A 27271-nucleotide genomic window follows, 5' to 3' on the forward strand; every position below is an offset into this window, starting at 1 on the left:
CATTCTCGAAGTTTGACTTTCTTTCCTGAAGCATTCGCTGGATACTTCTTTTTTCCTATGTACTTTGCCATCGTTTTTTAATTAAGTCCTTCAATTTTATGTCAGATTTAATTTTTTTTCATTCAACCGAATGATCTTTGTAAGCGGTACAAACGGTAGGACAGGTGTCTAATGAAAAGATGAGCAATTAACTCGGTAAATGGTTAGTTCAAAGTAACTGGATTCTTCAGCACGTGTGCATGTCTCGTACGGGAGGTATCGGTGACTATATAGGCATACTTTGCACATATGTGCCAGTCAATGCCTCGGCACGCTTTGGGAAAGAAGTCGGGAAACCTTAAGATTTACCGCAAGGAACCCTCGCAAAGGGGATTTTATACGATCCAAATTGACGGAGTTTTATGATGGTTTATATACAGCAAAGAGATTGGTCATCTATGGGGAAGTTTTCGAGGATTACTATTTGTGAAATTTCATTCAGCGACGCAATTTCCGGTTATATAAGTTTTATCTGTTATGGAAAATTCTAATGGCTCTCGTACAAGAAAAACAAATACTTCGTCCTTTCGAACTAAACCGATAGTAGAGTTCAGAGAATCGAATGAGAATTTCATTTCTTTTATTATCTCAAATATTTGCCATTTATTATTATGTAAATCATAAACTGTATTAAAATTACTTATTACTAGCTTTACCAATAAATTCTTTACAGCGACAATAAAATGATCCTGAATTTTATTGTCCGTCGAAGGCAGCGAACTTTTTCCCCGTTTATTATTCACGCTTATATTACGATAAAGGGTAACCCGTAATTTTCAGATGCACTCGTAATAAGTTTGCGGAGTTGAAAACACTTGGTATTCGAATCACCCGGTATATACGAGTCTTCGATTAGCTATCACGATTCACCGCTGTACTTTATTCAGCCGTCAGCCGTCTGCCAAGATCCAATTAATTAATTTCTATATTTAACGTCCGTCGAAACGAATAATACAGTCAATAATAATACGTTAATTAAAAGAAAAAGAATGGCACTGTCAAAAATCGTGGACTTCCGATCCCACCAAATATAATTCGTGTAAGCTAAATTCTCATAACATAGAGAATCTACTACAGGGTGCTTATTATCATAATAGAGGATAATTGAAAATTCAATTTACCAATAATTTATAACTCTCTATGTATATAACGTGGTAACTCAGGTACCTGGTTACATACAGGTGTACATTATATACTATACTGGAGTACGAAATAACAAGAACCGCAATAGCACAAATTCGATCGTCTAACGAGAGGTTTGGCTCGCGAATTCGAAAACGCTGTGGCAATGTCTCGGAAGCTCTGTCGTTAGTCTTAACTAGGGTTATCCATTACCGTTCCTATACGCAGCCGGATACGTATCGACGTTAAAGCTTATACAAGATATTTGCATGGCTGGGTATCTATTAGATTGTAAAATATAGTTAGACGGAAATGCGAAGCGGTTTAGATGACGTGTGATTATGTTCTTGTATGCACGTAGCTACGTATCCAGGATGACTCGTAAATGATAGGCTCAAATATATATATATATACACACTTAACTTAGACTCTAGATAAACTAAATAGTCACGTCTGTGCTATCCCAGTACCACGTAGTACCTGTCTACGTATCGAATAGCTGAATCCTTACGAAACCACAATCCGATATATCAAGTATAATATCTTGTGTCCAGATATACCCAAGGTAAAAGAATCTGAACAGTAGAAAAAAGAATAGGAATAAAATACAGTAGTGAGATTTCTTTTATGACGAGTGTAGGTAGGTAAGGTTAGGTTAGATGGGAATAAAAGGAAGATCCCCATATTTTTAAGGATTTAGCACTTTTCAAGAATGGAGAAACTTCAAGGAACTCTCGTCGATCAGTAATGTCATCTTGCGGCTTGGTAAGGATTTTACGTTACGCATCAACGGTCGCTTCGTACCAGAATCTTTGACCCTTGTGGGTAATATCGAGATGAATATACGAGACGGGTATCCCGTGCCGCCTTCTTCGTTCGCTCGGCCGGTAAAGAAATTCTTAGGTTTACCGTGAGAAAAGGCTGCGAGTGGGTAGCGAAGTAAGAAGCTACGAGGCAAAAATGACGAAATTGGGTTATACTTTAGCGCAGGTGGGTTCTTGAGTATCTAGCATTGTACCTAATAAAAAATACGTAAAAGGTATATTCAGTAACAGGTATGGGTTGGGATTAATGTATTTTCAGATGGTTTTACAAAAGGCTAATTTTCATTTTCAAATAGGGACCTGACCGATACCTTTTTTTTAAGCCATGGCATTTCACGTTGACGTTTTTGTAGTTTCTTTACTGTTTTTTTGTACTGCTATGACAAGGACTCTACCTATAGTCCTCACGATCCAAGCCGACCCGGAACCGACCCAACCCGTCCCGCACGTCCCAGTCTATCCGAGTTCAGTTTGGAGGATTATAGCTTCACCACCTGACGGCTCCCACCGCTTCGAGAGATTCTCCATTCCCGTATAGTGACTGGCTCTCTCGTTCACCCGGTACCTACCCACCACTCTCGCAAACACCCAAACAGCCCTATCTCTCCCTCTCTCTCTCTCTTATTTTAAATAATGCCTGCTGCCACTGAAAGCAAATCTCTGATCTAAACTCAAAAAAGCAAAAAGCCGAATGCGCCCTGGCTTTTCTATCTGCGTACCTTGTAGTCATAACAGAGTCGAACTAACCTGTTTGTCTGCTCTGCCTGGCCTGATATCGACCGGTGGATGCTCAATCGAGCAACCCAACGACTTTCCCTCGAAAAATACCGGATGAAGCGTCGTGACGTCCCCAGAGATTTACGTACTGCAACCAGCTCACTCTGCTTGCTTGCGTGTTCGATTACGTGCGTTCGATTGGCTGCGAGCAAATTTCGTGCTTCGCGGGACCTCCATCTGCAGAGAATATTCTCTCTGCAGCATCCGCGTCAAGACCCGCAGCTTTCGCGCTTGCCAATCGGCAAATTTGTCTGGCAAACTGAGCGAGCGGATCGTCAAATTCGAATTCACTCGGGTGTTCTATTTTGAGTCATACATATAATATATTTTCAATATGGAACATATTGAGCTACGCCGAATGGCTATATCTGATTACTTCCAAGTGCTTTTCATTACGACAATAATTGCAAATAATGCTATACGGGGGAATGACGAACTTCAAAAAAAAAAAAAAAAAAAAATCGGGGTTTCGATTAAATCTGGAAACTCAATACCACCGACAAACACACCCTGAAACACATTCACGTTAACCCATTCGCGGACTACGAATATCAGCGTTTGAGTAAAATCAATTGACAGGTATTTCCCATTCGTTCTTCTTTTTTTTTATTTTTTTTTTTTTTGAAAACTGTACAGCCCAATTGTCCAGGATAGCACGCTCGTGAATTCACCATCGTGGGAGTCAATCGTGCCGTCGAAACACCTCCTCCCTCTGTATAGACGATACGATTAATCACTCTTGCTGATAGTTTCGATTTCACGTGAAAAAGATGAGCTTCCTGGTCAATCAATAGATAAAATAACCCGTAGTAAGGGGTTAGCATAGATCCTCTGAATGATGATAAGAAAATGAGAATATTGACTGGTTCGATCATTCCCGCTGTTCTTAGACAAGAATTGATATCAAAATACATAATTACATGAAACCTGAAACGCCTATCGTCATTGTCTCTTTACCTCCCTATATTCGCGAGCTCTTACATCCAAATTTATGTCTTCCCGTTTGCCTTTCGCATTCACGTCGAAGCAACGTGTCTGCCAGTAGTCGAAAGTTTCTCGAGTAAAACATCAATAGCATCCGCCAATCTTTTGATATCGACCCTGTAGAGAAGTATTGTACTCCCACCATATATATAAAGTATAAGCAGTAGGTACCAACGTACATAAGGGAAACAATGATTACACCTGAAAGTTACGGTTAGAAAGTATCACGAACGGAGTTGAATTGCGTTGACAGAAATAGAAAAGTGATATAAGAAGGAAGGAAACGCCAGAGGGGAAAACAAAAGATGAACAAGCTTAAATATATATATATATACATACATACATATAACACAAAAATTACATCCGGGCAACCAGTTAAGATGAAGTCAGAAATAGTAATGTTCCAGGATAGGAGCTTCCACTGTGTCGTATTTGTCTTCCCACGTTTATCACACTTACGCGTCAACCGGCGTCACGAATAGTTCGACGTGAAGTACGCCGCGATGAATCGCCGATAGGGAAGACGTTTTCCTAATATCACGACGTACCGATTCCCTCGTGAGAATCCCTGGAATCGTTACTTATCGTCTCTCTGAACTTTGTACCTGCAGAACAAGCAGCTCCCAGACTCTGCCGCTATTCCCCGAGAATTCAGGATACAGATGGCGACAGTGCTGATTCTGGTGACAGTGCAGACAGGAACAACGGCGCGCTGTTACCTGCTGCACCTTGGAGACATGCAAATCGTACTGGCGTTTGAACTTTCCAACGTATTCATAGAATGGCACTCTTGTTCGATCTGGATGTTCTGCTAGAGGCGAAATGGCGAGTTGCGAGCTACATAAAATAACGTGGATCTCATGGGAACATGGAAAAACTGCATGTACTCCACGTGAACGTTGCTCTTGTTCCCTGTAAATATTGCTCGCTTTTGTACAACAAATCTATAGCATTCGTTCGTGCAAATTGAACGCGAATTATAACTTTTTTTTTCTCATTCAACCGACGGTACTGACGAATATTTGTCTTATTTTTTTATTTTTATATGTATTCAATGTAAATGCTTGATTTTTTTCTCGGTATACATTCAAATATAGCAGGTACATCGGATCAATTCTATTTTCATGTTTTAATAGAGCTTTCCTGAATATTCGACCAACAATGTGAATTTCCCTTTAATATTTAGCACCAAAACACTAATCAGTTAAACCGGTTTTTCTATATGTGTATATATATATATCGCTGGGTTTCAACAATATAATCGTCCATTCACGAATATCCAACCACCGACTAGCCGGCAGCGTTCACATTTTGAAATGGTGTCGAACCAAAATGTATTACCGATAAATCCTGACGAGCGAATCCGTGCGCTACGTGACCAAGCTGGGCGCAACGATCCCGACACGTTCGATTTACCAAAGACAACATGCCGCCATCAATTCCAATTGTTTGTGTGACGAATCGAATCTAAGGGTGTACAGTGAACCAGCCATGAATTTTCTCTCTTTCTCTCCCTTCCTTTATTCGCATCGACGTTTTTCAATGAGATGGAAAAATTCGAGAGAACGGAAACGAATAGTCCATACATACTGGCCATACGAATAATACAATATTTTATAACCGTATCCTCGTGTACACGTCACCTACTTCTACTCTAGTACATATTACTATACGTATATACATATATATATATATATATATATGTAGATACTCAGCTCAGCATCTTTACACAGAACAGAAAAAAAAACTCTGCAGCAAACGACAGAACGAATCATAACTTTTTTTTGGTAAACAGGTAAAACTGAACATTGCCCTGGTAGAAAATGTAGATCGTCGCAGAGACATGGTAGATACTCAGCTCAGCATCTTTACAAACCGTATCCTCGTGTACACGTCACCTACTTCTACTCTAGTACATATTACTATACGTATATACATATATATATATATATATATATGTAGATACTCAGCTCAGCATCTTTACACAGAACAGAAAAAAAAACTCTGCAGCAAACGACAGAACGAATCATAACTTTTTTTTGGTAAACAGGTAAAACTGAACATTGCCCTGGTAGAAAATGTAGATCGTCGCAGAGACATGTTAAAATTTTCACATATAGTATCTGCACGTATCGTCCTATAGCTGAAATTGACAATTATCGAAATAACCTAATAAATTTTCTCCAGGACGTCCCCCGTCCAACGGGAAATAAGCTCAATCGAGAGACGGCTAAGGGAGCAAGAAAAACAAATGAATTATAGATAAACATCGGGAACACTTCCGTTCCAACAGGAAGTATACGTAGCCTATACGTAGTTCTTGATGAAAAAATAAAAAGACAAATAAAAAAAGGTATTCTCCGCAAACGAGTACACACGCCAGAAGGAAGGAAATCCATTCGATTTTAGATATGGGTGAGGTTAGGTTAGGCGCTTATGCTCAGACAATGTCTTTTTATCCAACGCGAAGTTTAATAGGGAAGATTACGGGTGAATGACGGTAAACCCAAGATAAATTGAAACGCGAATGAGATAGATGTAAGGACTAATAAGTATAGCGATTGGATAATACCCCAATGGCGCTTCCGTAGGTATCGGGACTAAAGAGAGTCACTTGCCGCTTATCCCACACTTCCAACCGGAATAGCAATCACGACGCGAATCCGCTATTGTAGATTTATTCTCGATTCCCCAGGAACGTTTTCGGTTTCCCGTTAAGGATTCGCCTATAGCGACTTGTAACAAACCACAGACGAAACCACTTTACAACTTTTACTTCTACTCCCTGCAACCTTACTCCGCTCCTCTTCATCCCGGGACACATTCCGTTGACGACAATGGCGTGCCATTTCACATCCCCCAAAATCCAAATCCCCCATAACCTGAGCCATCATCAGCGCCCACGAAACTATAGGAATTTTCGGGAATCCAAAAGACTGGTGTAGTAGCGCTCGAGTGCTATATCTATGAGTATACTTGCTTTTGGTGTATATTGTATATAGATATAGTGTATTGTGGTACAGAGTGGTAAAGTGTCATGGGGTCTGTAATAAATATCAATAACGTAATGTTTCAGGGTCATGTAACTCAGCCCTGGGAATGGAGTCTGGAGATATCCCAGACTCTGCCATCAACGCAACCTCCTCCTACGTGACAAATGTTGGACCGCGAAACGGCCGGTGAGAATATTACTGTTATAAGGAGACACCTTCATGCCGTTAAAGAGATTGCGGCTGCCTTTATTGCACCTTGGAAAGGCTGGATTAAGCCTGTCCTTCAACTCCCTGAGATCTCACGCCCTCTTGGACGTCAAAGCACGTTCGACTTCGTCTGTTACTTAAGACAGCATGAGTTTACAAGTTAAAGTTACCTTAGACTTTGGTCTTCTGCTAACCTCAGATCCTTTTTCCATGCATATCTAAACGATTTTCGGTAACGAAAAGAAGATTCGTAAGCTTTCGTGCTCATAATGCGATAAGTTGTATCGTGAAGCGCCTGAGAGAACGAGGACAGTCTCAGCATCGGTGTCTGGTAATTTCTAAACTCCAGGGATACCGTTATTCGGTCGTACACTCTCATGGTAAGAGTAAGACGAGATAACGAGATATCCCGATTGTTTTTGTCCTTTTCGCTGTCCCGGCCAATGGAGAAAACGGCAGTTTCGAATAAAACTTGCGTACTTTCAATTCTATCTCATCGATCCCCAAGGACGATAATCGGCAGGGAACTAAAAGAATAGTTAAAGAAGGTAACGGTGGGTATGAGAAAAAATTGGCATCTCGTCGCAATGGTGATTCTACCTTAAGACAGGGAAACGACTGTCTGGATTTTTCATCGTTCTTTCAACTACGTATTCTTGCTGGGCAACACGTTTCTCTCAGGTGCGATAATCGTAGACAGTCGGAATTCCCCTTTGGAGGTTATGATGTTTGGACTTTTGCTGTCTAAAATATATCGTAGCGTTATGGAAAGGAATATATGGGACATCCTGAATTTCGGTAATTTCAAACGTGGAATGATATACAGTGACGAATGAATTTTGGGTGGATATATTTTTCATCAACATTTCTTTTAATTTAAATATATCCAACCGGAGCAATCTCATTTATGTCGCTGATGGGCTGCATCGCGGTTGAAACTGTGGTTGAAATAAAAATATTACGTTACAACGAATATGGATATATTCCATTTCCAAAAATATTGCGTACTGACGAAATAACGAAATCGACCGTTTCGTCTGAATTTTTAGTACTTTTTTTACCTATATAGGTAAAAATAGATGTTTCATAGACACGTCAATTTCTTTTTCTTTTTTCTCTTCGATTATTAATGGAATTATTCAAAATGCTGCACTATGACCCATAACTGGCTATGAATTTTCTGCAAACAGACTGCGAAAGGAAACGGCTGGCGGTGCTTGGTGTCCCAAGAGGCAAATAGAAACGGGGGTTCGCGAATGGCTCCAGGTCGACTTATCCAGTCCCCATGTCGTTACTGGCGTTCAAACCCAGGGTAGGTACGACCATGGACGTGGCCAGGAATACGTTGAGGAGTATACCATTGAGTACTGGAGACCCGGCTTCACGGAATGGCGAGAATACAGACGCTGGGATAACAAGAAGGTATACGTTTTCTTATCGGCAAATCAATTGCCGACCAGTTGCCAGCTGACTGGGGAACTTCTAATTTGATTTTAATAGAAAATCCGCCATGGAAATTCAACTAAAATTCCAATTTAGGCATTCAATTTCCTAACTTCTTGATTGTTTAATCGATATATTATTATACAATTATGCATTATACCGAAGACCTCGCAAGAACACACATTGAGATCCGCAATTTTATAATTTATAATCTCATAGTCGCGCTGAATAGAATTTCCAAAAGTTTCACCACTTCCTGATTGACAAATCCGTAATGAAGAAGGACAGCCACCCGTTCCTATTCCTGTAATAAAATTTATACCCGCATTCCATTTCGTTAATCAAGTCAAACTATTTATACGTGATTGACAATAATATCCGTAACAACCACCACGAGGACTTTAAAATTCACAATAAATTGATTTATTATCATATTTTTAGGTCTTAGCTGGAAATAGCGACACTGCCACAGTCGTCTCGCACGAGTTGATTCCACCAGTTTTTGCCAGTCAAATTCGAATCCTCCCGCATTCCGTTCACAGGCGCACAGTGTGCCTTCGTATCGAACTCAAAGGTTGCCAAGACGAGAGTGAGTACCAACCCCTATACTTTTGTTAAATTGAATTCAATACGAAAAAATTAATTTTTTTAATTTCACTCTTTTACGTAACCCCCTTGTATATTCCTTACGTTACATCAGAAACGACTTTCGCAGCACCAACACCCCACGTACATGAAAACGTATGCACGTACTAATATCGGGCAGTACGTACCAGTGATTATCAGTGGGGAATTCCGATATCGCATCTAAACCACCAATGCATCGACAAGAACGTAGAAAGTTGGAAACTCGTAATACATCCATAAATCCTATTAAAACCGCAACCGCGCTACCGATGCATCCATTCTCCCGGAAAGCCCAGTACATTTGTTTTCACCCCACGCCCAGCCAATGGCAATTCTAGTACTTAACGTTACGTTACTAATAGAATTGATTGTTCCCGTTGGTAAAACAGCTTGTAACGGGACCAGCGAACGTACGATCGTTGTCATAATATTTCCAACGTTCCTCCATTCAGATTTTGGAAGCTCTCTGAAATTCAACCAAAACTTCGTACCGTTATACGATCGGATTATCGATCGTCTATAAAATTGAACTCTGTAGGATTCGAGCCTTCGCCCACCCTTGCCCTTCTTCCCATGGTCCGTAACCTGCAACCCTGCAACACCGGTGTTCCTGCAAGCTCTTGAGAACTGCACTTGGCGAAGTGTTCGCAATTCCTCGAAAACTGGCCGATCTTCTCGTCTCGAGTTTCTAACGTGGAATTCGCAGGACTACGTATGTATATATATATATATATATATATATATATGTACGAGATACATACATATATCTGTAGGACGGAAGGAAACAGCACGGTGGGAATTTCTCAAAGTTCAACCAACCAACGCTGCATGGCCAAATCTTCCTGGCGAACTTGAACATGCTTTTCGTAGTACGTGTTTGACCAGTGTTTTGGCAAGCTTTGTCTATAGCTATATATATTTGTGTATAGACAGGTTATAATTGTCTGGACTTTACAAGTAGTCGACTGTGTAATATAATATATATGTAATATCACTATATAAAGATATATATAGTAATAGCCCGTATGTTAAATGAAAGGACACATTTGATATTCGCATAAATGATTTTTCTACTACGACGTTATGCCTCAAGTGTTATCCCTGTAGCGTACACGTGTTACGTGGCGACACGGGAGTTCGTTCAAGCCATAAGAAATATTCGAAGCGTGCGAGATCGGGCTCGCTACCCTAGAATGGCAGATTTATGGAGGTCGCTCACGGCATCTGGTTAAAACATGCTGGCGCTATTCGGCTGAGCGGGTTGAGCGATTACTTCGAAATTGCGACGACGCACAGTCAAAGTATGAAAGTAGACTGGGAATTGGTATAACGTCAATTAATTTCAAAATGGCACACCGGCTGTGTGTACCAGCGCCTAGCGAGGTGCAACTGACCAAGACACTTGGCCGGATTGCCTGCCACGCTTGCTACGTTCGAGCACCCCTACCATTCTTCGTTACCTGAAATATTGGACGTAGTTAGGCAATTCCAAACTCGGGCATACAAGTTGGCACGAAGCCTTGGCTGTTTCAAAAAGATTTATTACTTGTACAGTGGGGTGCTCGATAATTTAACATGTATTGTCGTGACGTGTAATTGACAGGAAATTCTGACAATTTTTATTTCTTGCCAGCACGGATTACGGTGGCTAACGTTCTTAGCTAGATCATTCGGTAGCATACCAATTTTCGTACGAGGCCATGACAATCCTTTTAGGTTCCTGCCTTGGGTTATTTCCAATGTATATTGGATCAATGGCCAACTGTATTATTTGTTTGGTTACGGCAGTGGTATTGGATTAGATAATAATATTGTCTTTTGGACTGTCATCAGGTGGTATACTGAACTACGTAATACCAGAGTCTCCAGTGGCCGAGCTCAGTGACAGTTTCTATGATGGTAAAAGAGAATATGGATTATTGTCGGACGGTTTGGGTCGACTGGTCGATGGGGAAACAGGCCCGGACAATTACAGACTCGATACTGGATACGTTGGAGGTAATTATTTCGTCTTGTAACACACTTCAATGTTCACCTAGCAAAGTACGAGTCCCGATACCAGGACGATACCGACTGTTCGATAACAGTTGAGGTTGCGTGACAAACAAGCTTTGAGCCTTTATTTTTTTTTTCTTTGTAAAGACAAGGCTGACCTGACAAAAATTTATTACAAAATATAACGCTGGTCTGGAGTGATACTTGAAAACCTTTCTTTTCAGACATCGTCAGGAGTGACTTTGGTATAATTATTGATTTATGGGGATCAAGTTTTAGAGATAGGGGGGTTAAATGGACTAAAAAGAAATTGGGCAATTTAAACGTCAAGAAGGATCAGCAGAATTGACGGAGGACCCTAATGTGGGAGGACTTTGTCATAGAACAATTAATTCTTCACTTGCCTATTTTACCTGTCACGAGAAAAAAAAATATCCGATTTCTAAAAAAAAAAATGAAGGAAAAACCAATGCCTGTATAACAGTCTCGAATTTGAATTAGAATAAAATCATACGCAATCTAATGTTATCCAATATTTAGGTATTAAACAAATTTGGAATAAAAATGATTTTTTTTTTTTCAGGCAGCGGATGGGTCGCGTGGATGCGTGATTCGTTTCCTGAGAATTTCATTGAACTGCTATTTGAATTCGATGACGTCAAGATATTTAACGCTGTGCATATATACACGAACAATTATTTCACACGAGACGTACAGGTAATTCAGTTATATTTGATTGCCTTAAGGATTTCGTATTACAATCAGTTTATCTGCCGGAATGTATTTGTAACTTTGTAAATTTTTCGTCAGGTCTTTTCGAAGGCAAAAGTCTGGTTCAGCGTCAGTGGTAAATTTTACAATGGAAAGCCACTCTCCTACTCCTACATACCTGACACCGTGCTAGAGAATGCCAGGAACGTCACAATTGGCTTACACGAGCATCGAGGAAAATTCCTGAAACTTCGTCTCCACTTCGCAGCTCGATGGATCATGATTAGCGAGGTGACTTACGATATCGGTAAGATTTATTTATTATCGACGAATGATTATTAATTGATCTCAACAACCTTCCTATCACTTTCAGCAAACCCTTACGATAACGCTACCGAGAACGGAGTCTCCGTGATCAGCACCGGCGATATTCCTGTCAACCCTGAGCTGGATCTCACGCTGCAAACAAGTAAGCGTTTTACTAATTTCAGACTAATTCGGAATTAACGCTCGAGCGGAACGAGCTAATGTTTCAGGGAATAACGTAGTAAAGAGAAACTCCAGAAGTAGTCCAGTAATAGTAGCAGTACTGGTACTGGTAAAAGCTTTTCTTAGTAAAAGGTATAACTATAGCAGCCGGTCACGTACCGGCGGGAGCATCCAAGGAAAAATTCTTTACGTTCAGACACATAATAAAATCGTCTGCGATTTCGAGAATAAAAGTTGAAAATAAAAGCTCGTATTTTCCGTCTCAGTAATACAATAGAATATGACAAGAGCTGCTACTGATTCATTTTAATCCGAGCAACCTGTCGTATCTATCGTCGGAAGTATTGCGTCGCCATCGTAACCAACGTCGAGCTACCCCGTCTGCTGCTAGGGGACGCGTAGGTTTAGTAACTGTGTAACTTCATTAGTAAAATGAGGCCGCCATTCTTTACCGTGAAGATACGATTAGGAGAAGCTGAGCTCCGAGGGATGCTTTATAATTCACGTAGGAAGTTCCGCGTAACGTAAACAATTAGTCGGATTAAGCGACAGCCACTACGGGCAACAAGAACGGTCGAGCCAACTCTAGGGAAAATTACGTGTCTCTGATAGACCAACACCGACCAATCCTATCTTCCATTCACTAACGTTCTGTGACCCCATCTTCTCGACCAGCATGCGCTTGAACGTCGTGCTAGATTCTACATCAGATATAAATAAAAGACTGTACTATGTACAGTACTAAGGAGATAAAAAAATAAATCTTCAGAGTATGCAAGAGATAGGCGTCTACCTAAATTCTAGGATGCTGCCCGGGTGAAAACTATCCTACCTACCCTCTGGTACCGTTACGGTTGATGCTACAGAGGTAGGTGGTAGTGGTGCTGCACTATGTACAGCCTGATTACCGGTATTTGCATAATGCCCCCGTCGGAGAACGCGAACGGAAAACGCTTAAATTTTTTACGCTTCGTTTTATCACGAAGAATTCGCGACCTCGAAAGTCGGTTCTAACAATGAGACTTTTTTAATGAGAGTATCAGGAAAAACATGCTGAATAGAGGATGGAACTGTATTGGGTCTGTTGAGACGTTTGAGGAAATTGAAATGAGTAATTTCTAAGAAAATATCGTAAACGAGGGAAAGTATCAATTTTCGTTTCTTAACTATTAACTTTACAGAACTGACGAGTATTCTTGGACCAAATTTATCGTTCAAAATCTAACATCCAGTACTGGCTTAGTTAATGTCCCTTCCCTTTGATTTTAATTGCTTGGGAATACCAGTCTGCCCTGAGCTAAACTCGTTTTCTGGATTCGTAAAGCCAAAGTCCTCTTAATTTAGAATAATGAGGATGTAGCATCAATCCTTAGTCCTTCACTGTGTCACGAGTACTTTATGAATTTTAGTTACTGCAAGGGACGAAAATCAAGAGTACGTTGAAGTACTTATAGGAGTACTTACCGCAATCACTTTACTCCTATTGCTAGTCCTGGTTATCATTCTGCTGCTCAGTCGTCGTCAGAAGCTTCAGAGTTCACCGACTGTACTGAAAAACCCATTTGGATTCGCTGTTAACATGAAGGTAATAGTATTTTCGTATCAGAAATTCATTTTTCGAAAATTCATTAACATGATACTGCTTTGTTAGAGATTTAAATATTTGTTTCCTAAAATATCATAGTATACTCTTTTATAGGGTCTGCTGCTAAATTTGACGCCTGGCAGTATGCTTCACGACAATACACGTGTCTCGCCGGAAGTAGCTGATGACACCAGTCTTCACGAATCCTTGACGATGGAACAATTTGATTCGCCTTTGGTTTCTGGACAGAATAAACAGTCGTACGCGCCTATACCGAGTAGTGGTGAGAAAATATAATATTTAAAAAATGTTTTAGTATATTCAGACTTATAGAGGACTCATTATTTATAGACTCTGCGAAGGAAGTAGACCTGAGCAACATTTCAGAAGATAATTCCAACATCGATATGAAGACAGAATATATGACAAATCAGATACCAACAAGTACGACAATGCCCACGCCGAGTTATACGTCGTCCCCATCAAACTCTCCTGCTAGACAATCTCAACACTATAGGACACTTCAGTTGTATACTGCTGCAACATCTAGACTGAATGTAACTACAGCATCAAATTTGCACAGGGAAGGCGAGCAAGTCTATGCGAAACGCTGGCATACGGCACCTAAAGAGAAGCACAAAGTTAAACAAATTAATTATTATTCTTTATGTTGATCTTCATTTCAATTTATGATTCATCTTATTTACCGAACGGTCTAATTTTGTGACTTTGGTATTACTGAATATTCCATAAGATTTCAGTTAGATAGTACCTGGATACCTATTATTAATTCCAGGTACCAGCACCAGTAGTCAGCTGGAACATAGCACCTAGCATGAACAAGCCATACAAATGCAAGGAGATCGAACCTATAGATATTCCACGTATCTATTTGCGAACGGCAGAGAAGCTTGGATCGAGTCAAATCGGAGAGGTAAAAAGAAAAAAATACAATTGAATAGAGACTGGTAAAATAATGAAATTCCTTAGATAAAAGCCACTCAATATTCCATAGGTAATAGTCTGCGAGGCAGTAGGACTGGAAGAGGTGGTAACAGGTGCCGGTAAACTTGTGGTAGCCCGTGTTCCAGCAGTCCCAATAGAATCCAGAAATTCTAACAATACGGCGGACGTGATGAGAGAATTGCGCTTCCTCTCTTGTCTATCGGATCCAAACGTAGCAAGGATTCTGGGAGTCTGCACTGCAGAACCGGCACCCTGGACAATCCTCGAGTACACAGAACTAGGCGATCTCGCTCACTACTTACAGTACAGTGTACCATTAACTGGAACTCTCAGGCCAAGTTATAATCTAAAAGCTCTCAGGTAATTGACAAATTGAATTTAAGCCACAGCACGTTTCATAGTTCTCGAGAGAATATTCACTCATCTCACAAATCTCCTCTCTACAGTCAGAGCTGTCTTCTATACATGGGAACTCAGATAGCATCGGGCATGCGATTTTTGGAGTCAAAGAATCTTGTTCACAAGGATCTGGCAGCCAGAAACTGTCTTGTGGGTCGTTGCTACACTGTTAAGATAACTGATATAGCAATGTGTAGCGACCTGTATAAAAAGGACTACAGCGACATCGGTGGGAGACCTCCTGCACCTATAAGATGGCTACCCTGGGAGAGTATTCTACTGGTAAAAGATCTTTTTATTCCTCATTTCGCAATTGACCATTTATATTATCCACCATGTTTAATTCACCTGATAAAAATTCTCTTTCAGGATAGGTACACGTGCTCGAGTACCGTATGGTCGTTCGCTGTGACATTATGGGAAGTCATGAGTCTCGCGCGAGAAAAACCTTTCCAACATCTCTCGAACGAGCAAGTCATTCAAAATGCCGAGCTTATGTATTACGGAGGAGAGCTACAAGTACGAAGAAAATTTCTTTATCTCTACCAATCGAATTTAAGTCTCCCTTGCTTCCTTGTCACTTCATTTCTTATACCCGTATACATATACATGTATATCCATCCTCCTTTTCCTCCCTGCAGACCTCACGCTTACTTACACTTTCTTGTCCTCGTCCACTTCTTCCAGAAGTTCTATGCTATACATATACGTTTGTCTCTGTCAATAGACTGTATTCCCAAGTCTTACTACTCGCATTCTGCCTGAAAAAAAATATACTCCCCAAGTGTCTAGCCATTTGTCACCTGTCCAGGATATGCTTGCCGGGAGGACGAACTCGCGGATAGTAAGCGAGGGCCACGCCCGACGCGTAAATTACGAAAGACTTTGGGCCCTCGTGCAATATTCAAAGTCTCCTGCTCTGAGTCAGGACGAAGGAGTAATCAATACTCCTACATACTGAATTCAATCGATATCCACCTTTAGAATACCGTATAGAAGTTTTTTAATGAATTCAGGAACGAGATTTCCTAAGGCGAACGTACATTTTCCACTTTGACAGGCGCACTTTAAATTTTAAATATTGAACAACCGTTTGTTTGTTATATTATATAGTATATTTAATAATCATCTTATTTCAGACATTTTTGCCAAAACCGACAATGTGCCCGGACGACGTATACCGAGTGATATGTTCCTGCTGGAAGAGAGACGAGACTGCGCGGCCAACTTTCAAGGATATTTATACGTTTCTTAAGAATGTTAATGGAGACTATCGACCAGGTGCATAATCGTAGTTGACTGTGATAACGAATAGTCAGTTGCTCTTTACACTGACGACGTTCTCAGGTTCGTCCACGTCAAGCAAATGACTGTAAAGATTTGGCTACGTAAAGCCAGGAATACGTGACTTGGTACTCCAAAAAGAAGAGACACGCGGATAGAGAGTAAAAGACAGAGAGATAGAGAAAATGACATAAGAAAAAGAGATATAGAAACTCTCGAGTTCCTACTGCCAAAGCTAATTGCATTTAATCGTGCAATGTTTACGCTCGGGCGTATTCAGTATTTCGAAAGGGAAAAAAAACGCTTGTTTGAAATTCCACGTGGTATCTATTGCCACAGTAAATTGAAAAATACAAGCGGATCGTACAATTGGAACATATCATCGTCTCTTCTTCGACTACCTGCGAAAGCTTTCAGTGTAAATATTAACTAACGTATTAAGTTCAGCTCTTAAGGATATACAAGGACTATTCTAAGCGCAACGTTTCCAGTATCGCTACGCCATCGAAATCTAGTCAGTCTGATTCCTTTATTTCTACAAAACTGTTATTCTGTACAGAATCCCTTTTAATTTAATTACGTCAAGTGTATACAAGGATAAGTGCTAAAAAAAGATATAAAAGTCTACTGACCTGTAAATACTATATAGATAAACACGCGCCAATGAACGAAATTAAAACGACACGCGCAAACAGCGTTATAAATTGTGCAATAAGAGAGGACAGAATTGTTTTTCGCTTTCATGGAATACGTGAGTACGTGCAGGACAAACGACAATGCTTGCTAGTAACTAATAGCCAAGTATTTTGCGCGCGTCGTTTTTAATTTTCAATTTGATTTGTAGGCTGGATATTTTTATGGTACCCCATACGGTATTCAGGATCGATCAAAGCAATGTATATGTAGGTACTTCAGTACAGAACTTTTGCACGACTCTAATTACGACACTTAATCTCTTAATTATATATAAATATATATATATATGTATTGCTAATTGTCCCATGTCAAAGAAAGAATCGTCGATCCTTGCATAAAAAATATCCAGCATTCTTATCTTGTACATTCGAAGCCCGATATAGTAAGTAATTAAATAACATAAAAGTTTATCGATACGTCATTCAGTTTATAAACGACAGAAAGAAAAGTTTGTTGAACGTGTTAGATCTGTCATCTGGATGGATCTCTGCTCGTCGTGAGCGATATCTATTTTCTCTTTCTTTTTTTTATTTCAATGGTTATTTGCCATCTGAAAGCGTCTAAACTTCGCCCTTACTATCTTCTAGCTTCAGCTAAACAGTAATAAAACAAAATTTAGATCCCACGTAAATTGTGCTTGTAATTTCTTATGGGTTAATAATTAGTTAACGAATCGAATCAAAACATGTTTCGTATCTCGAAGATGAATTTTAATCCCTGGCATAATTATCAGAAATATTACTAAAATATTTTATTAGATAAAGCTAACAGACTCGTGCTCGACTGCTTACAAAACTTATATAATTTCCTATCAAAGATTCATCATATAATATCTGCACGATTGATCGTCGTAATTATTACTAATCGATACACCCAAATCAACCTCTCTTCGAGCCTTTGATATATTACGTCGTTCCAAAGCGATATTTACGGCAGCTAACAGATACCATAAGGTAACCAAACGAGTTATATTAACGCGCGAATCGTACGACTGCGCCACTTTGACCTCTGACACTATGCCGGTCCTCATGGGATTTGCTAAAAGTGCTTCTCGATGCTGGTAATCATCTTGAAGATGGTACTTTCTCCGAAGTCGTCGGTTCTCGGTGAATTTCCAGATGTTACCGCAGACTGCTAATGATATAGCTGCTGAAGAAATTATTGGCAGCGAGTTCGTTTCAATTTTTATTTGATCCATTTTATCCGTTTTATCCGTTACTTCGATGTAGGCCATGCCCCCTCTACGTTTAATGCAAAAATAAAGAGGGTCGATTTATAGAACGACAGAAATTATATTAATTAGAGGCAAATTATTAATTAATTACGAGTAAAGGTACAAAGTGAGGTTGAAATTTTTTTTTTCATATATTTTGCATTCGCCTCTACGATTATTAAACTAGGACACACTGTAATGACGCTCCACTTGAAACTTCCGATTTAAAAGTGCCATTACGCCCGTTACGCTATAACGTGTTACGAAAGTGTTACGAGTTCAGAGTCGTGATCGGAAATCACCGATTCGAGTGTCCGATATGAAAACTCGCAGATCGAAGATATCCTATTACTGCGTCGAGTCTGTAATATATTGACGCCATGTCGAGACTGTGCTTTTCGCGTAACACTGGTTACTTTACTGGAGTTTCTCACGATACTCAAAGCCCTCACTTACGTGGAATAATTGAATAGTAGTTAGACTCTCCTCTGCATCGAGATAATGCATTAGCAAATAGAAAGAACAAAAAATCGTATACATAATATCTATCAAAGCAATTCCTACGTACTGTTGAGAAAATGTTTGCGTATAAAGTGTTCTCTTATCTGCGCGCAGCGAACGAAAATATTGTTTTTACTAAATTAATGCATTCGTTAACGGTACAGCTCTAATCGAACAGCACACATGTTCGAAGGTTGTCTGGAAACTTATTTTGCAATGCAATAAGGATAAACAATTATTAATAAAACATCTGGTTAAATATCTATAATAAACGAGCATACTGAATACGGAAATGAAAATTTGCAAATCTAACATTTCAATTGCGTACTTGTACTGTCATATTGTCTGTAGCATAGCCGTAAAGAATTCACCTTCGACTACAATATCAGTACGTGACGTGTCGATTCTATGAACACCAGTGGGCTTTCCCTGCGTCGATAAACGTTTTACACGAGGTCGATAAACAATCCATTCACGGAAGCGACTCACGAAGGTTGCCATCTTCTCGATGGTACATTGCGCCTGTTACACGTTACTGGCGTCCCGTCGTTCTGATAAAAGAATTTCATAGAAGCCAAGTAAGTATCGGTATAGCCTTTGTATTGCCGATCGATGTAGAAGAGAAATAGATTTTACAGACTTCATTCCGTTCTACCATATACCTATACTATACGACAGTTGCACCCACAGTGCAATCCACTGCAGAATGCACAAGACGTTATGAAAAGTACAAACAGTACAAGAGTATACGAAATCTCCAAAGTTTGGCATCCTGGTCCATCAGCAGGAGTACTATAAAATTTGAAAAAGAGGTTAAAATCATAAGTGATCTCTATATGACGTAATCGATTCGATACCTCGCTGTATAAATTCGATAAAAATTTATCGTTAAAACGAATACCCAAAGTACACGAATACAAATTTCATAATGGATTCTGACAACTACGTCACTCATCCCATAGATGGACCGACTAAATAAGTGTCTAGATCAAATTTGAGGATATATCCCAGCGGAAAGAGCAATTTCAAGGTATTATCGCCACGGAACGGGATTCACGGTACCTCGTATCTTCCCACGGGATAGTGAATCACGAGATGTATGAACCGATCGGCATACCGATTTCTCGTGGGGTATCGAGGTGGGGAATTACGGAATTCTTAACCTGATGGGGGCGTTGCTCCTTTTTTCCCCCCACTGGAAACAGGGCGATAGCCAGCAATCGGGCAGCGGGTATATTACGAATATATTTCAGATTGACAAGAACCAGAACGAAGTAGTTGAAATAATGAAATGCAGAGACAAGGAGGCGATTGGCTTTGTGGCAGGGATGGTAAACCTGGTATAAGACTGGTACCACTGGTATCGGCTGCGATGACACTATACACCGTTTTGTCTACATACATCCACTGATTTATACATATGTACATAAGAATATGCTGGATGCGTACGTTTATATAATGGTAGCGTACGGGAAAGTGAGAGCATTGAATCGTCGACTGTCAAGAGCCGCGCTAGCAAAAATGCGGGTTGGGTTATTATCAGCTGACTTCGGTCTCCGCCACCTCCTACTCCTCCTTGGCATCGTTCTTCTTCATCTTCCAGGTAAGCGTTTCTCCTGCGAGGTTTACCTCCGGGACAATTACATTGTATTCTATTTATATAATGAAACCAGTGAAGACTCGGACGAGAATTTTGAAGTATCGTTCACAGTCTGTGAATTTGACCATTTTTTCTTAATAGGTTAACTTTTTCAAAAAAAAAATTTTTTTAATGGTGTCAATAACATTAATTTTTATCAAATATATATATCGCTATGTGTCTTCGTATTTGTTATATTTTTTTTTTTTCGTTGGTTTATTAAACCAGCAATTTGTCTTTTATTCGGTACTTGTTCGGCAGTCCCTAACGAGTATAAAGTCATTATTAGGAATAAATCCTTTGATCTCGGTGATATAAAAACGAATAACCTCTATTTCATTATGCACCCCTTGTTGCGTTTCACTGCACATGCAAATTGAAACTCTTGAACGAGACGCACACGTTGATTTTATCGTACTTGGACTTTATTTTGCCCATTTTTTAATTCAAGTTTACTCTTTGTACTTTTTGCAATTTTTCGTTACAGCCATACTATGCTTCATTCGTGACTTTCAGTCGATTATATTTATAGATAACCTCATGGCAGAACCATGTCCAGCTGCGAATTGCTTATCAGCTGAGAAGTGTGAATCAACCTGGGTCGGTGCAGTTTGCCAAGATAGTAATCTACAATGCTGCAGTATAGGTATGCAAAATAAAAATAATATCACACTGCCACACTATTTTTTTCAAAATCTCCAAATTCCTACAACGCTGAGCCTTACAGTCGCGGTGACCCCCGATCACGTAATTTGCTTAGATTTTGCTAAAGGACGTGAACGACGGTCATTTTTGATAAACTTTACAAAATTACAATTGATTTTACTAAGATCATTACCAGTGTTAAAAAAATCAATACCACTAATCGATAAAACTTTTAATTACAATAACTTATTAATATTCCAATAGACGTCAAAAGTAAACATTCGTAAAACTTTCACAAATTGGTAAATCGTTTCATGCGAAAAATATTCATTGCGTTTACGTAAACCATTACGTTTCAGTAAAAGAAGAATACAGAACCCAGTGCCGTCATCACGGGGGTGAATGCATGAACAGATGCAGCCCAGTTGTACAAAGACCAGCAGTCGACTGTCCAGGTCAACTCTGTTGCGTTCTTGTATAATTGATATTGAAGATCCCAACGACTAAAACTAACAATAAGAAGACATGGAAAAGGAAGCACAAGAGACTTAAGCATAAATCAAAATGATAAAAATCATCGTAATGGTACAAAGCTACGAGTCTGATATTCGCTATAGGATCGCAATATCGTTGATTGTACAAGAAAACAAGAAGAAGAAAAAAAAAGTAAGAAAATACAGATCGAGGTTCGCTACGAGAAAATCATGAAGGCGGAAGAAGGCAAACGTCTCTCTTTGCGAAGCGGACATAGCGAATTTCATATCTTTAATCTGTACATTGCGCAATGTCCACGTATCGTAGACACCCATACGTTACTTTCTACGTTCGTTTGTAATTGCAACGATACAATGATAACAATTCTGAGCCTAATAGCTTTAAATAAAAAAGTTACAATATATATATATATAATTACACGTACATTACGTTCCTTTGATTTTACACGAGAGAACAGATGAACACAGGATCGCGGTTGCGTCGAGATCGTGAAGTTCGTACGCGCCAAGACTATTTCACGGTTGATCGCGTGCCACGTCGATGTGCAGGTAGATTGATGCACGTTCAAGGTACTTTAATCGCTCTTGGACTTACATCCCCGCTCGCAAATCATAGCATCCATAGGGTTCGTGAGAAACCTCTATACACCTTGAGGTTGAAACATTGAATCCCTGGGCATAAGTCTCTCTTATTGGATCCTAAGTAATATCTAAGTGATTCGATGTAAATTATCCTCATTACGATCGTCAGAGCACATAGTCTGCGTCGCGTATACGCGTACAGACGTGCACGGTAGAATAAACGATAAAGCGAAGATGCGCCACGGCAAGCAGGGTACCAAGTACCCAAGGAGTCAATGCCGTCGAAGGATTCGGCTGTACCGTAAATGAAAGCCGCCTTATCTGTAAGAAATTGCCCGAAGCGAGTGAGCTGGTTGACAAGAGGTTGGTGGAGTAACGAGGAGAAGAGGGGTAGACGGAAGGCAAAAGCGGTGCCTTAAGGGGGAGCTCAAGAGGTGGAGGAGGACGAGGGACGTATATATATATATATATATATATATATGTATATATATAAAGGTGGTGAGGCCACGATATTGAAGGAGGTTTAGGATGAGATGGTGTATAGTAACGGCAATGGCGAAGGTAGCCGTAGAGAGGGTGGTGGTGGTGGTGGTGGCGGTGATGCCTGTGGCGGGCTGTGCCAGCGGTGGTAACACTGGCACGAGGTGGAAGGATCGTGGAAAAGGTAAGAAGGAGGACTGGTGGGAGGGAGATTTGCCGAGGGCACTGCAGGCAGACGCAAGGTAGAGCCATTTCGGTTCCCCGAGGCGCAGCGGGAATCATGGTTCGCTTGAAGGATGCCGCGCGCGCAGAGGACGAGGGAGGCTGAGGGTCGAGGAGAAGCCCCGGGGACCGGACAAGCTCGGTCGCTGCGGGTACGGAAACGGCTGAAGATAGTGGATAGCGCGCACCGCTGCCGGCGGCAGGACGCCCAGCCATGGGGAGTCAGGTTTGCCGTTGGGAAGACGGGTAGGGACGTTCGTAGGGAACGGTGTGGTCCTAGGGATGAGCAGGGCCTACGGCTATAGAGAGGTGAGAGGGAGCGAGGGGATTGGAAGGAGACGGAGAGAGACGGAGAAGGACCCGAAGGCATGAGCGAGACAATGCGCCCTAGCGCTGCCTGCGGCAAGGCGGCACCAGGCTGGCGGACCAAGGCCCTCTCGCGTAGCCAGTAACGATGCCCTCGGGCGTTCCGTGGCAACGGCTCCAAGGAAGCGATAAGCACAAAATGAAATATTAACGAAGAACGCACGACTATTTTTACGTCTCTCGTCTCCTTCCGCGGCGACTCACACGCGACTAACTTCTCGAGGTTGAGTGCCGCTAAGTGCTTGGACTCGGAGCCAGGAGTGTCTGCATAGCACAGGTAGCCGTGGCGACTTGATCACGAATTAAATATGTGGAGATGATCTTGATACGGGTGTTAAAGACCAGAATTGATCTCATGAATCTATATACGAGGTGACGTTTCTCCTTACTGGAATATCGCCACGTTCTAGTACAGCTAGCCGAAGTCACCTGATATCGCAGGCACTACTGTAGCCTTTAGGTCTGTTACGAGAATACCCATAGTCAGGTATATTATCTTATTGATGATTTGCAGTTAAAAATTAAGAAAATCAAAGGACGCTCCGAGGTACCATTTTATGTCATGCCATATAGAATATTGTTTGTGAATAAAAGATACTGTGCTTATCGTATACGAATTTATCTACCACCGTACTACAGACTTTTAACTGGTAACGCCAGTGACGGAAAGGTGCACAACCCGATACCGCGAAGGTGTCAATCAAAAGGCGGCTATGTTTTTACGAGTAGTGCCGCAACGTGTAATAAGGGGCCGTTCGTCACGACAGGTTCCGGTGCGAGATCTCGAATGTAAAGACAGGCTACCGACGCCACGCATTAAATCTCCGATTCGATGACGTAGCGATTGCAGATGGCACAGTTAACCAACACACGGCCGACGTGGTAACGAATTGAGACGTTCCTCCTCCTTCAGAAATCGAACGATAACTCCTCCTCGACGAGTAATATCGCCGTAGCAAGAGGTAGGCAGCTACCGAAGGGAATCGAAGCTGAGGAAGGAAAAAAAAAGATGAATGTGTATGAATTCTAATGAATTATTTAAAATACATAATTTTACGTTTTATTAAAAATAATAAGGGATACTTCATACCGAATAACCATTTCGGAATTGTGTATTGCGCAACGCATTAAAATAACCCATTGCACCTTTACCGAGAGCATGTCAGGAAGGCGCAGTTGCATTGCGATGAATGCGAGGTACCCCAGGCAATTCCCTAATTGCAGTGAGAGGCGGGCGCTGAGGGCAAGCGAAGAAGGAATGGGATGCTGTGGTACAGCGAGGCAAACCTCGGCTCCATTCTCTCTTCGTTCTTCTTCAGTGCTCCGGTAATGCTCCGCAATGCTCTACACGGTCTCGAACGCCCCCGCAGCAACGGGCCACGGCCTATCCATCTCATCCTCATCCTCGTACTTGTTCTCCTCTCTTCCTCCGTCAGCCGCGGTTCTCTTACTTGCTTCTCCCTCTGTCGTACGAGCCCTCACGATCCTCACGAGTCGCCGCGGGACAACTGCCTATAAGGAGACTTTACAGTGTACCGCGAAAAAATATTGGATCTACTAGCAAGGGTTCCTTCGTCTCCTTCGGATGAGAGATCCTGGGCCCTCTGTCCTTTGTCTGCGTGGCTCGAGCATCTGAGAAGGAAGTTTAACAAAATCGATCAGACCATCAGGAATGAAACTTTTAGGAAAGAGCAGAGTATCTTCTTCTGGATATTAGTGGCTAAGTCTTACCATGCACTTTTGACCTTAGACGACCTGGCTTTATCAATAGTGACTTAGGCGTCCCTTGGCTCCTTGATGAGATCATTATTCGGGTACGTAGAATCGCTTCTTTACCATATCCTGATATGGCTTCATTGAGATAGATCGATACCCTGTAAAAAAAAAAGATAGTGTGATCTGATCTAGTACCAGATCCCTCGAAGAACTTCCTTATGAGACTTGTACTCGCCGTGAAATGCATTACGGACGCTGGACCGATAATAATGTCTGCCAGATCTGATTGTACGATTCTTCCTCGGATACCAGGATGCTTAGCTGTATATACCTATTATTCCTAAAACCTTGAAAGATCTTGAGAGCGTTATTGGTGGGCAGCGATGCCGCATAAGATGGGAGTTGAGGCCCGAAGCGCGTCCCACGGCCATCTATGGGAGCCGCCTGCCTTTCTCAAGGCGTGTTCTTATGTAAGTGCTACGAAGCCCCGAGGCTGTCCGGTCTTCTCACAATGATTCACAGCCTCCGGTAATTTACATTCGCTTGCGTGGGTGATCAGCCGACTCCTCCGGCTCTTGCCCTGCCATCGAAAAGGTTAAACATACACCCACCATGGGTCACGCGACGAAGAGTGGATCGCTAAGAGATCTCGTTGCGTGTATGCAGAATGTACACAAGTATCGTGTATCGAGAACGAAGCATTGGTCATCGAGTTTATCGGATTTTTTTTCATAGGGAACAGACGACGCTAGTCTCTCCATACAATAACAATGCCATTACGATAAAGAAAACTTCACTCGCGACAATCGGTGCTTTCAGCGTGAGGTTAATGGAGGATGATATCCCGGATAGGACAAATCCCCAGGTAGCGTGAGTTTCAAAAGGTCAAAGATTTTTTACGCCACTGCTCAGTGCCTGGCTAAATGTCAGCTATCACTATTTTCCGTTTTTATCGAATTCATTAAACGATTGCCGAATAGCGAAACCTTTTCTTGGACTTAATCGAAATAATCGTCCCTCTTGGCAATCCTAATGGTTCTCTCTCAGCTCTGTTACCCTCTAGGAGAAACTTATGGGCTCTGCCACCAACCCGTACCGATTTCTAGGGATAAGCTAAGGATTCAATTTTAATAGCTTCTCCCCTATCCCCACCCTGTACCTTGGCAAACTCTTAATTAATCGTGGGAACGTAATTGGTAACACGTAACTTATACTCATGGACGTCAAAGAACAAAAGCTGTGTCCATGAACCGGACATTAATTATCACCTAGACATCCATTGCTGAGAATAGGTGGGTGCATTATAAGCAGATGACCCACCTCCTATAAATTCACATAGATAACATTATTAAACGACCGATCATAAATTTCTAACAAAAATCGACTTTTTTTTTTTTTCTTTTTAGTAAATACCAATAATTCTCATTCATAACCAAACTACCCGTTCTCAGTATCTCTTCCATCAATTTATCAACTGTCCTGAAACTTTCATCAGGAAGACACACACGAGTTATTAAACTTCCATTCGTCTCACCAAAACCCAGGAAGAGATTCCACCCCTTTCCGAAGTTTCGCCCATAAATCAACTGCCTATTACGATAAAATAAAGAATCCCCCTTTCCCCCCGCCTGAATTACAAGACCCATAAATCCCATAAGGAATCGATGAAAGAAAAGCGCAGTCATACAAGCCGTTCATATAATATATAGAATCCACTCGAAACGAAGCGTCCGCGTATGAAGAGCGATTACGCGATCGATGTACATAAGAGAGAAGATGGCATGCATGTACATACAATACGACCAATGTATATGATTCGTATGAAGCTTTGTCCGAAGGAGGAAGAAAGGTGGGGGGGAGCGGGCGGAGGGAGGGGAAGAAACTGAGAAAGAGGTGGGTAACTGCGGCCTTCGCCTTGGGCACAACACGACCCGTTTCAAAGACACGTAGGGCCAAATCAGTGGTAGGGAGGGTGCAGGGAGGGCGCGCCCTAAAATATGTGGACCCACAGGCAACTCTCGGACTCCTCGTTACATCCTGCCAGACGCCTCAGGCAAACAGTCCAGGCCGCCTGTCTGTATATCGTATGATACAAAAACATCACATTATTTTCTCTCTGCAGACGGAGCGAGCACTCGCGACCCGCGGGCATGTGACCACCATTATATTCTGCCCACCATCCTCACGAAGATCCTACGCCGGATTACGTATCGGTTAAACAATTCAAATTGCCTGCAACCAGTTGGATTCGTATGGCAAACCGAGCCGCATT

The 27271-nt window shown here is 41.3% G+C and overlaps 2 protein-coding genes and 1 long non-coding RNA gene across 8 annotated transcripts in view; 2 read left to right on the forward strand and 1 right to left on the reverse strand.

Moving 5' to 3' along the window:
- The window catches only part of LOC107263510 (discoidin domain-containing receptor 2), a 33454-nt gene extending 14483 nt beyond the window's left edge, over positions 1-18971 (forward strand). For 2 of the 6 annotated variants that reach the window (XM_025080830.1, XM_015730810.2), the window contains 15 exons: positions 6823-6925; positions 8137-8368; positions 8831-8978; positions 10850-11014; positions 11595-11728; positions 11822-12029; positions 12096-12191; positions 13621-13796; positions 13911-14079; positions 14148-14437; positions 14593-14730; positions 14812-15122; positions 15209-15443; positions 15531-15680; positions 16301-18971. In XM_025080830.1, coding sequence (XP_024936598.1) covers positions 6823-6925; positions 8137-8368; positions 8831-8978; positions 10850-11014; positions 11595-11728; positions 11822-12029; positions 12096-12191; positions 13621-13796; positions 13911-14079; positions 14148-14437; positions 14593-14730; positions 14812-15122; positions 15209-15443; positions 15531-15680; positions 16301-16450 — 2705 coding nt within the window. In that variant the 3' untranslated portion in view covers positions 16451-18971. Of the gene's footprint in view, positions 1-6822; positions 6926-8136; positions 8369-8830; positions 8979-10849; positions 11015-11594; positions 11729-11821; positions 12030-12095; positions 12192-13620; positions 13797-13910; positions 14080-14147; positions 14438-14592; positions 14731-14811; positions 15123-15208; positions 15444-15530; positions 15681-16300 lie in introns of those variants that run through there. The other 4 variants (XM_025080834.1, XM_025080833.1, XM_015730812.2 and 1 more) reach the window with 3 other exon arrangements.
- Positions 18972-20155: 1184 nt separating this feature from the next.
- On the forward strand, positions 20156-22045 carry LOC107263513. The gene is made up of 3 exons (XM_015730816.2): positions 20156-20458; positions 21027-21140; positions 21499-22045. The coding sequence occupies exons 1-3, from the start codon at positions 20290-20292 to the stop codon at positions 21618-21620; spliced, it is 405 nt and encodes a 134-aa protein (XP_015586302.1). The 5' UTR covers positions 20156-20289; the 3' UTR covers positions 21621-22045.
- A 748-nt stretch (positions 22046-22793) lies between these two features.
- On the reverse strand, positions 22794-27222 carry LOC112493770. Its single transcript, XR_003058495.1, has 3 exons — positions 25015-27222; positions 24436-24915; positions 22794-24272 (listed from the first exon to the last, which is right to left on the reverse strand). It is a non-coding gene; the product is annotated as an uncharacterized LOC112493770 (long non-coding RNA).
- Positions 27223-27271: the final 49 nt, after the last annotated feature.

The sequence above is a fragment of the Cephus cinctus genome, unplaced genomic scaffold, assembly GCF_000341935.2.
Source record: "Cephus cinctus unplaced genomic scaffold, Ccin1 Ccin1_scaffold0153, whole genome shotgun sequence".
Classification (NCBI taxonomy): Eukaryota; Metazoa; Arthropoda; class Insecta; order Hymenoptera; family Cephidae; genus Cephus; species Cephus cinctus.